Here is a 12,385-nt window from a genome sequence, read left to right as displayed (position 1 = left end):
ACTCCAATACTCTTGCCTGGAAAATCCCATGGATGGAGAGCCTGGTAGGCTGCAGTCCATGGGGTCGCTGAGGGTCGGACACGACTGAGCGACTTCACTTTCACTTTCATGCATTGGAGAAGGAAATGGCAACCCACTTCAGTGTTCTTGCCTGGAGAATCCCAGGGACGGGGGAGCCTGGTGGGCTTCTGTCTATGGGGTCACACAGAGTCGGACACAACTGAAGCGACTTAGCAGCAGCAGCAGCAGTTAGAACACAAGAATGAAATCTAAATGAGATACGAACGACTCACTGGAAATTTTGGTGTGGGTGAGAAATAGCCCGATTTATATTTTAAAATACTGTGTGAACATTTATAGAAGAGTAAAAGTGGAAGAAGGAAGACCAAATAGAACACTGAAAAAGAGCTGCACATATTTTGTCAAAACCTTATTGATTCTCAAGTTTTTGGCCTTAAGCAACTCAGTAAAGCAATTCTGGCTTTGATTAGAGTGGCAGCAAGAGGTAGAGAGAAAATCACATCTGAAATATATTTCCAAGGTAAAGCTGAAAGAATATGATAATATAGGAAATTAGAGAAACAGCAAATGCAAGGGAAATTGCAAAGTCTTGTGCTTGTTAGGTATCTAAGTGGAAATGGGGCTTTCCAGATGGCTCAATGGTAAAGAACCCGCCTGCTAATGCAGAAGGTGCAGATTCGATCCCCGGGTTAGGAAGATCACCTGGAGAATGAAATTTCAACATGTTCTAGTAGTCTTGCCTGGAAATCCCATGGACAGGGGAGCCTGGTGGGCCTCAGTCCATGGGACTGCAAAAGGAGTTGGACACGACTTATCAACTAAACAACAAGTGGAGATGGTTAACAGATATACATCATCATCAAAATACTAGTTTCTAAAGCCATTAAACTGGATGTCATATTGATTCAATGGACTTCAATTTAGTCACTGGAAACAAATGAGGCATGATTTGTATGCTGAAAAGAAGTCTACCAAGACACTTGTTAATGGAGAAAAAAAAGATGATTGTCAGTGTGTATATTATATTATCATTTATACATAAAGAAGGAATGCATTATTTACTATTATATGCCAGTCAGTCTTCTAAGCTCTTTACACACTTATTCATTTGTACCTCACAACTCTTTCAAGTACTATTACTATTTCTTTTTTATATAAGAGAAACCTGAGACACAGATTAGAGATTTGGAAATTACACAGCTAGTAGCTGGCAGAGATATAATTTGATTGCAGCCATCATGCTTCACAGTCTAAGCTTTTAACCACTATACCATACTGCCTCTCACTGAATATGCATTTGCTATCATATTCATAAAATATCACTGGAAAGATGTACTAGAAACAGGAAACTCTGGATGCATTCAGAGAAGATAATTTGTTGCCTGAGAGCCACGGGTAGGAGAGTGACATTTCACCATATAACATTTTTAAATCTGAAATTTTAAATCAAATGACAGCATTACTCTCCTACCATAATTAATTTTTAGTAGAAATAATAAAAACATGGAATTTGTTTTCACTTTATTCACTGAGAAGTGAATAAAGATATAAAAAAATGAAAATATCTTTAGATTGAGTCCTGAGATAATTCAGTATTTACAGTTTAGCTTTCTAAGACCCATCAAAATAGCATTTTAAGAAGGAAGAAGTAGCTATGTCTTTCAAGAAAGAGAAAGGTAACAATGGAACTGCCCAGTGATTAGGACGCTAAGAAGGTAACTGCTGACCTCAACAAGAGCAAAGGCAGTCAAGAGGTAGAGATAAAAACCCTACTGGAGTGGGTTTAAAGAGAGCAAGAGGAGAGTGAGTAGAGACAATAAACAGAAATAATTCTTTGATATTTGAAAAGGAGAAAAGGAGAAAAATAGGAATGTAGCTAAGGACCATGTGGAAACAAGGGATGGTGGGATGGTCAGTCTTAGGTATCAACTTGGCCAGGCTATCAGTTCAGTTCAGTCACTCAGTTGTGTCCAGCTCTTTGCGACCCCATGAACTGTACCACGCCAGGGCTCCCTGTCTATCACCAATTCCCAGAGTCCACCCAAACCCACGTCCATTGTGTTGATGACACCATCCAACCATCTCATCCTCTGTCGTCCCCTTCTCCTCCTGCCCTCAGTCTTTCCCAGCATCAGGGTCTTTTCCAGTGAGTCATCTCTTCGCATCAGGTGGCCAAAGTATTGGACTTTCAGCTTCAACATCAGTCCTTCCAATGAACACCCAGGACTGATCTCCTTTAGGATGGACTGGTTGGATCTCCTTGCAGTCCAAGGGACTCTCAGGAGTCTTCTCCAACACCACAGTTCAAAAGCATCAATTCTTCAGCACTCAGCTTTCTTTATAGTCCAACTCTCACATCCATACATGACTATTGGAAAAAACATAGCCTTGACTAGATGGACCTTTGTTGGCAAAGTAATGTCTCTGCTTTTGAATATGCTGTCCAGGTTGGTCATAACTTTGCTTCCAAGGAGTAAGCGTCTTTTAATTTCATGGCTGTAATCACCATCTGCAGTGATTTTGGAGCCCAGAAAAATAAAGTCAGACACTGCTTTCTGGCTAGGCTATGGTATCCAATTATTTAAACAAACAGTAATTCAGGTGTTATTGTGAAGCCATTTTGTAGATAAAATTAACATCTATAAGTAAAGGAGACTACCCGCAATAATGTGGTGGCCTCATCCAATCAGCTGAATGCCTTACGAGCAAAATCAGAGGGGTTCAGGAGAAGCAATTTCTCGTTCAAGACTGTACAACTCCTGCCTAAGTTTCTGGCCTGCAGGTCTGCCCTATAGATTTTAAAATAGCAGATTCAAAACTGTGTGTGTCATTCACTAAAATAAATCCTCCTCTCTCCAAATATATATATATATATATATATATATATATATATATATGTACACACACATACACACACAACATAGCTTAATGGTTATATTATGCAAATAAGTAAGCAAGTAACAAAGTATATTTTCCAATGGTTCTGTTTCTGAAGAGCCCTAACTGATACAGTGTTTCTAAAAGATAAGGGCTGTTACAGCCTACAATATAATGATAAAGGGTGTGGGGGAAGTGAAGCCGGAAAGAGAAAAAACTTCTTGAGGTAGTGAACAGGGATTAGATCCAATGCACAAGTGCAAGGACTGATCTTAGCTAGACAGCACCCTCATAAGAGAAAACGCAGAGTATATGTGTATAGGTACAGCTAAAACAAGAAAATTTAATCCTTGAAGGATTGTATTCTATAATCAGCCAAGTGTGAAGAGGATAGCAGACATTACAGGTTTGAGAAGGTATGAAATAATATTATAAGAAAGGAATATCCATGGCATAAAATACTGTAATAGGATTGCTAGGTAGAAATGAGAGAAAAATTGTAGAAAGCCGAGTCATTATGTGTTTTTCTACACTCACTTTGAACTCCACTGGTGCAGTTATGGAGCAGGTGATAATATGAGGTTTTCCTAAGGGATATAATAGAGAGCAAGCAGGCAAGGATGTTACGGGTCCTTCATGAGAAGGACATGATTATAATTAATCTGGGTAACAGAATCTAAGCTAGGAAAGTGGAGGAAGTAAGGACATCAAGAGCACTAAACAAAGAGGATCAGGAATTTAACGGCCTAGTAGAGGAGAAGGCAATGGTACCCAACTCCAGTACTCTTGCCTGGAAAATCCCATAGACAGAGGAGCCTAGTAGGCTGCAGTCCATGGGGTCGCTAAGAGTCAGACACGACTGAGAGACTTCACTTTCACTTTTCACTTTCATGCACTGGAGAAGGAAATGGCAGCCCACTTCCAGTATTCTTGCCTGGAGAATCCCAGGGACAGAGGAGCCTAGTGGGTTGCCATCTATGGGGTCGCACAGAGTCAGACATGACTGAAGGGACTTAGCAGCAGCAGCAGCAGAGGAAAAACAATACTGGAGCTGGGAACATATAAAACAAAAACAGGGACCAAAGGTATGAACAAATAGGATGGCTGAAATTAAGATTATGGACACTGGCCATTTAATCACTATTCAACAATTTACAATTATGTTTTCTTAAACATGAAAATGAAAACTAAAAATCTACCCTTATATTTAGTGATACTTATTATACTTTTGAAAAATATTACTGCAAACTCTAAAACTGTTTGATAGTGGGACAAAACTAAATTTTAAAGAGAGATAAGATTATCTTCCTCTTTTAAAAATTGAAGTATCATTGATTTACCATGTTAGTTTCTAGTGTACAGGAAAGTGATTCAGCTATGCACATATATATTATATTCTTTTCCATAATGTTTTATTTTTACATATAAAATACATTATTTTACATATTTTTACATATAAAATATATTATGTATTTTTACATACATATTTTACAAAATGTTTACAGGACAGTAAATATAATTCTCTGTGCTATACCAACCTTATTGTTTATCTGTTTTATATACAGTAGCTTGTATCTGCAAATGTCAAACTCCTAATTTATCCCCCACCCTCATTCCCAATCATAAATTTCTTCTGTATGTGAGTCTGTTTCTGCTTTCTAAATAAGCTCATGTGCATCACATACCATATGTCTTTCTGATCACTAGGTCTACCCACGTTGCTGTAAATGGCATTACTTCATTATTTTTTTAAGGCTGAAGAGTATTCCATTGTAATCATGTTTCTTCGTTAGTTTTAAAAAACTTATTTAAAAAAAAAAAGGTTTACAAGCTTCCACTTTACAAAGAATATTTAATAAATTTTTGTCTCTTAAAAACCCAACCAAAATAATGAGAAAACAATTTTCATCCCCAATAAATCCAGAAAAACACTTGCAATGCCAAACCATAATATGTTAATATATGTATATGCAAAGCAGATGGATGAAGTATTCAAATCAAACTAAATGGTCAAAAAAGCTTGACAACTCTATTTAAAGAAAAAAGACAAAAACAAAACAGTTTTACTCTGTAGAACCCAGAAGCATTAAGGAATTGGAGAAGTACTGGCTTTTACAGAAGATGGAGTGAAGTAAGGTCTAAAAACAGGAGCATTTCAAAGTCTGTATAATAAACAATTAAATCTCCACTTGAACCAAGGCAGTCATGTAATTCCTCCAACACAAACTCATCTTGGAAGTTAAAAAAGTTTATTCCCTAAAGAACATAGAGATTTGGATTCATCAGGTACAGAGGAGGGATACATGTGAAGTGCAGAGTGCCCTGGGTGCTCCTTCACCCTGTATAACTCCCAAAAGGTAGATAGCAACCAGACCTGAGATTGAAAGATCCTTCTACAAAGGAGCTGAACTTTCCCAGGGAAAATAATTATCAACACCAACCCTTTATGGTTCATACTGAAAACGGTAAGTGACCACAGGACCACCCTACAATGATGGTCACCAAAAAGGTTAAAGTCATTGCCACTGCCTGTCAAACACAACACACACACACACACACAGGCAGGCAATCAGTTCTTTAGTGTCTCATTGTTAGCAATGATTAGAGAGCCAACAGATACTTAAGGAAAACTTCCCATGAAAGACACTCATAAAAGAGAATTGAAAAAGAGGTCAGAATGGGGCACCAAAAAAACAAAAACAAAACTTCTGAGTAATAACACTGTCAACGAGATAAGAGAAAATGTTACACTCATGATAATGTTAAAAAACAACATGGAGAATGGAAAAGAACTCTTAGAATATTTAAAATGATAATGAAAATTACCTCAATAAAGTTGAAGAATACAAGCAAAGTGAACAAAAAGAGTAAGGAATGAAAACTAAAAGAGGAAATAACAATAAACTTAGGACTGATTCAACAGATTAACATCCAAGTAAAATATATTCAGCAGAGAGTAATGAATGGGAAATTATACATCTGTATATATCTACATATATCAGGATATATCACCATGATATTTCATAAAATGAAGCTTCCACAGACAAGAAACAGGATCAGAATCATAAGTTTGAAAATGTACTGGAATTCTCAACAGCAATGCTGGAAACAAGACAAAAATTCTCAAGAAAATCTTAATGATGAATTCTGTACTGGGCCAAATAACATAAGAATATAATGTATTTCTCAGGCATGTAAAATCTAAAATATATACTTTTCCAATGCTCTTTTTCTCAAGAAGCTATCAAAAAACATGCTACCCAAAAAGAAGAGGCTAAATTTAAAAAAAAACAAAAAAAAAAACAACCCAAGGCAAAAGGTAGGAGATCCAACAGAAGACAAAGGATCCAAATAATGGCAAAAAAGCTACGTTAGTTAAAGGACATCTAGATTTTAGAAGATTAGGCTGCTATATTAAACATAATTATAAAAATTTAAAGCACAGAAAACTCATTCTACAAAATTGATTATAATATCCTATTATTTGTTTAAAAATAAAAAAATCCTAATATATATGTATACGAGAAAAAAACTAAAAGGAAACACCAACATGTCATGGCAAAATTAAGAAGTGGTATGATTATGGCTGATTTTTACTTTTGTATTTTTCTCCTTTTCTGAATTCGTTAAATTGTATGTGTAATTTTATATCTACAGAAAATGTTTCCATGTGTAATATGAAAGCACTAATGGAAAATCTACAAGATTTTCTCAGTTTCTCTGCCCGCTTTAGAGTCAAACCAAGCAAGCTTTGTCATTCTATCATAATTATTACATCAGACACTTACTGAATTACCTGTATACGTGAAACATTTAACACAAATTCTTTCATTTAAGCCTCACAACACTCCTAATAAAATGGGACTATTCATATCAATATTATACAGATGAGGAAAGGCACCAAAGTTATGTAACTTGCCCAAGGTCACTAGGTTGACATAGAAAGGACATGCTTATAAAATTATTTTAAAAATCATAACTTCCTTACAAAAACTAGCTCCCCAAAGAAAACTGATTTTCATACCTGGTGATAGAAAATAAGAGATAATTTTAAGAAAATGATACTTCTTTATTACTCTAATTATCTATATTTACATTTTAAAGAGCAAATTACATTTTAAAAGTTTACTATATTTTATGTATACAGTTATATGATATATGGTGGCACTTGTAGATTTGGTCAATTATTGGGCATTAATCCTAGAATACCAGAAGTCTACCATATAGAAATTCATATCCAATTTGGTTAAGAGTCACAAAATACTTACTGAATTTAATAAACAGAATTTGGCACTGAAGAGCCAAAAGACAAATAAAATGAAAGTACATACTATTAGTTTTCCTAATAATAGTTTTTTAAAGATCTGTTAATTTACATGTTTGTTTCTGATTTCCCCATCTATAATGTCTTCTATTACTAAAATAGTAGGTGTTCAATAAATTCTGAGGGAAAAAGAAGTGAATGAAGGGAAACACTGCAAATACGACTGGCTTTTTGTAATTACAGAATAATAGCATTAGTTTACTATATGTCAGGCACCATTCAAGCTTTCCTAATTTCCTTTAATGAGATAGTTATCAACATCTTTCCCATTTTGCATATGAAGAAAGTGAGGCCCAATAAATTATGGACTTGTTAAAATTACCCAATTAGTAAAATGCAGAAAAGGATATGTATTCAGACAATCTGGTTCAGAACCCATTCTATGAACCCTACATTATATGGTTTCAGCAACTGAAAGCCAAAGAAAAGATATCAATTTACTAAGATAAAATTATTTTTGTCTATGACAGGAGAACAAAGAAATTTCATATAGCTTGCCTTGCCTCAGTAAAAGTCCAGAGATGCTGACTTGGTAAAAAGTGCTAATTAATAACAAATCATATGTCAATATAAAAATCAATCATATACCAACACAATGACGTTAAACAATGAGATATAAAAGAAATGTTTACTTTCCCAAGAGTCTGAGAGGCACTCATTATTGTTAAATAGTGATAACCTTCCAGCATAATGAGGCCATCTATCATATGATGATTTTACCCATATTTTCTAATTTTTCCATAATTCATTTTAGAAAAAACAGAACAGAATCAATCAAGTTGCTATTAATAAAATTCTGTACGGTTAATCCCTCTTTGTTCAAATTAGCATTTTTACCTTAGAAGCGAGAAATATCCATTATTAATCTATTTCTAATGTAGAAAATTATGTAGGTGAGAAAAAAGCAAAAAATAAAAAAGATAAGCCAACATTCAGTTTCTAAAGTACTGTCAGAGACTATAACAGCAAATGACTGAGTATAATATAACTATAAATCTGAAAAATAGATCCTTTGAGAATAGAATTGTCTTTATAATACCAAAGAACAAAGTGGTAAAACAAAGGGAATCCTACTTAGTTTTGACCTGGAGGAGAAAAATATTTTTTCATGAAAATTTCATGAAACTGGAGAAAGAAAATATGGCCAATCCCAGATTGTAAATCCACCGAAATATTACTTATATATATTAATTCCACAAACTATGTTCTAATATGTCTTAACTATTTAGCTATTTATCTATGTACCTTCACAACAAAGGCACTTAACTATGAAGATTGTTAATGAAAAGTTTACTACAAAGTAAAGCTTCTTTATTGAAGATAAATCAAACAGGAGAGTATGCTTTACAAGTACAATTAAAAGAATAGAAAAAATAAGGAAAATGTAATATAAAATCTAATTGTTAACAGTCTGTTTCAATTTAATAGCAAAAAGAATTTCAAAAATAAAAGGGAAAGTTCAGTTTATCACCAATGGAAAATGAAACTACTTCTACCTGGAGAACAGACAAACGCGAAAAACTACAAAATGATGAAAAATTTTAATAAAAATGTGGCAAAATATACAATTAAATGCAATGCATAAACACTAACAAATTGGGACACACTATTAATTAATAACAAGAAAATGGGGTATTGGTAAACAGATTAAAAGTACTACTGATAAGATCACTCTGATGACTTATGAAGTTCTAAAACTTATCTTGTCTGTACCCTAGAAAACAACTAACCTGATTGTCTCTCTTCTCAGCTAAGATATAAGCAATGTCAAGGAGCATTTTATTCCAAAGCCGATAATCATATCTGGCCATAACTGCCTTGTTAACTGTCCATGCACATAGTCTTTGAAGCAGAGGATTAAATGTTCCTGCCCATTTTATCTAGTCCCCAAGACTCGTCCTGCAAAGTGAATAAAAACGATTATCTTTAAATCTATCCCTCATACATATACTATAAAAGAAAAAAAAGGGGGAGGGAGAACCAGAGAAGAGATTAAAGATGAAAAGAAAATAATCCTTGAAAAGATGGAAATTATTATCCAGCCTGGAATTAAATTCTCAGCAAGATTTCCACACTTTGTTGAAGGGTAGGACTGGTGTCTCACTTTTTATGAAACTGAACTTTGGAAGACACGATCATTAATGTACAAAGAGAAATTACTGTAGTATTCTGAAGTAAATTTGAGAATAACTTGAAAAATAGGTTAGCTTTTGAAAAATAAGGATAAACATAACATTGATCTCCTATTTTTCCTGGTACAATGCATCTGAAAAACAGCCGAATAAATGGAAATTGCTGTACACAGACAGAAGAATGATAGATGAAAAGTAAATAGAAAATATAACGGAAAGAAAAAAGTACATATAAAGGGCAGAAAATAATAAAAGTCATGAAATTAGAAAATATATATAGTATCAGGTAACTTTTAAGTAATAAGTAGTATATTTATAGTACCTTGTCAAAAAAGCTACAACTTGGTACAAAGTCTCTCAAAACACAGAATAAAATGTGCTTGATGTTTGTTCTATCAGAAAATTTTTTCAACAATAAACTGTGATTTTACCTTTATAAAAAAGATAAAATTAAGTAAAAGATCTGCCTCTTTACCTAATAAATAGGAAAGGGATACTCTTAAATCTCATTTTTGTAATGGTAATGTGTATAAATTGAATATAGTCAGTTATTGCTACTAAAAGGGATGTAATTGGGGAATATTTAAATATATGTTTATGCAAACACAGGTTCTTTATAAACATACACATATATATAAGAAAAAAAGAATAGTCATTTAGTCATTTTAGGTAAACACAGTTAAAATCGTTGAAAAACTCAGAACAGCTAAATAAACAAAATTATCTTGTTACAGGAAAACAAGGGGAAAATGAATATACTTGACTCAGAAGTTATATAGATAATTCTAAAACAGAAGCAACAGGGAAAATGATAATGTATCAGTTCTTCAGGACTTAGTCTACCTACTTGAACTGATTTTAGAAACACTACATTTAAATTATTATACCACTAGGAACAGAAAGAATCCTAGCTAGGTCACAATTACCTATTACAATTAGATGGAACTGTTTAAAATATATATATATATATAAACAAATATTTACACATTTATGTATAACAATGAAACCATGTAATTAAGTAGGAAAATACCTGTGACTTTGGAATTTCAACTATTATTTGGTTTTATCAAAGAATATGGCCTGCTGGACTCCTACAACTTATTTGGTTATAAAATAACGCAAGAAAATAACTACACATTCAGAAAGAGATTTGGTAACATTCGTCAGAAAATTGCAATTTTCATTCTCAAGACTAACAAATGCCAGTTATCAAAATAAGCACAAATTTTACTTCAACAGAGAATACAAACCATTCATGCAAATTTTGGAGAAACATTGTGTTTTTCAAGAGCAAAGTAATCAATTTAAATTAATATTGAATTTAAATACAGCTTAACTGGAATATATTTAACAAAACTAAATGAAAAGGAAATAAAGTGTTAGTTACTTACCAGCAAGAGTACTTGTATGCCTAAAAGCTCTGACCTGGGAGTCTGACAAACCAGTCAAAAGCGAGATTACTGTGTCCATCATATACTCATCATAAATTATGCTATATTGACACTGTCGAATCAGGACTCCAATAAATTCACAAAAGTTTGAACGAAACTTTTTCCACTGAGGTCCAGGCATGGTAAGGGGATAATCACCACTGTCCTAAAAGGGATAAAAAGAAAAAATAACATATTAAGTATGATATATGACATACAGTTTGATTTCTTTTTTCCTCCTACTGGAAAAGGAACATTTTTCTCTCAAAGTACATGTGGACAGACACCAAGAGGTACATGATGGCTTTCTCTTTTTTGCTTGTTTTGATCTACCCCAACTGAATAATTGTTAATGAGTTCAAAATTGTTATTTACAATCAGTATTTAATTCATTATTCTAAGCCATTCATTCAAAATAATAGTTTAAGTTTTGTGGTACTTGGGAACTAGCTGAGATAATTTAAAGTAAAGAAGAAAACAAAAAAAGAAAGAAGTTTAACTAGAAAGGATTATTTACTACTGAATTCAGATCAAACTAATCATGACATGTGTAACAGCACCTTTCAATTATTTTAAATAAGACACTTTAAAGAGTTAAGAATTTTAAGAGTATAACCAACTTCCCACATATGAAATTTCAACCCTATTTCTTCTAACTCTACTATGCACTTTCATTTAACTCTATAGTTTATGCACTGAATTTATTAACTTTTCCAAGAAAAAGCCTACCATGGGCTCTTGGGATCCCCAGATTGTGTCATTTTATTTAAAATACAAAATTGACAGCTGAATCCAGCAGAGGTTTCTCACTCTAGCCTAAAACATTTTGGTGGAGAAATGGAAATTCACAAGGCAGAGGGTGAGAAATTCTGTGAACTTCCTTATCAGACTATTCTCAATTTGTGGCTATTTGTTTTTTTACAGGCCAAAATGCAGCTAGGAAAATTGGATACAAATGAGGTCTTGAGCTTTGTGGTGTTACATGAAAGAGTACTTTGATACTTACAACAACGGAGAATCTCAAAGAATCTCAAGAGCCTTGAACAGAAAGAAGGGGAAACCTTGGCACTTAGTTAAATACCCCATAAAGAGAGTTAATTTTGGTATTACATGAGTACTACATGGGCTACTAAGCTTGATCAGTTCAGTTCAGGTCAGTCGCTCAGTCGTGTCAACTCTTTGCGATCCCATGGACTGCAGCACAACAGGCTTCCTTGTCCATCACCAACTTCTGGAGTTTACTCAAACTCATGTCCATTGAGTCGGTGATGCCATCATCCTCTGTTGTTCCCTTCTTCTCCCTCCTTCAATCTTGCCCAGAATCAGGGTCTTTTCAAATGAGTCAACTCTTCACATCAGGCGGCCAAAGTACTGGAGTTTCAGCTTCAGCATCAGTCCTTCCAATGAACACTCAGGACTCATCTCCTTTAGGATGGACTGGTTGGGTCTCCTTGCAGTCCAAGGGACTCTCAAGAGTCTTCTCCAACACCACAGTTCAAAAGCATCAATTCTTTGGCACTCAGCTTTCTTCACAGTCCAACTCTCACATCCATACATGACTACTGGAAAAGCCATAGCCTTGACTAGACGGACCTTTGTTG

At 34.1% G+C, this 12,385-nt stretch overlaps 1 protein-coding gene across 1 annotated transcript in view; it reads right to left on the bottom strand.

Annotated features, from left to right (window-relative positions):
• The window catches only part of STAG1 (stromal antigen 1), a 374,182-nt gene that overhangs the window by 172,653 nt on the left and 189,144 nt on the right, over positions 1 to 12,385 (bottom strand). The window contains exon 7 of the mRNA XM_010858254.1: positions 10,746 to 10,950. Within this exon, the coding sequence (XP_010856556.1) occupies positions 10,746 to 10,950 (205 nt within the window). The remainder of the gene's footprint in view (positions 1 to 10,745; positions 10,951 to 12,385) is intronic.

This window comes from Bison bison, unplaced genomic scaffold, assembly GCF_000754665.1.
Source record: "Bison bison bison isolate TAMUID 2011002044 unplaced genomic scaffold, Bison_UMD1.0 scf7180017864384, whole genome shotgun sequence".
Lineage (NCBI taxonomy): Eukaryota > Metazoa > Chordata > Mammalia > Artiodactyla > Bovidae > Bison > Bison bison.
The sequence above is the reverse complement of the archived record's forward strand: the minus strand, read 5'-3'. Positions and strand labels throughout refer to the sequence as shown.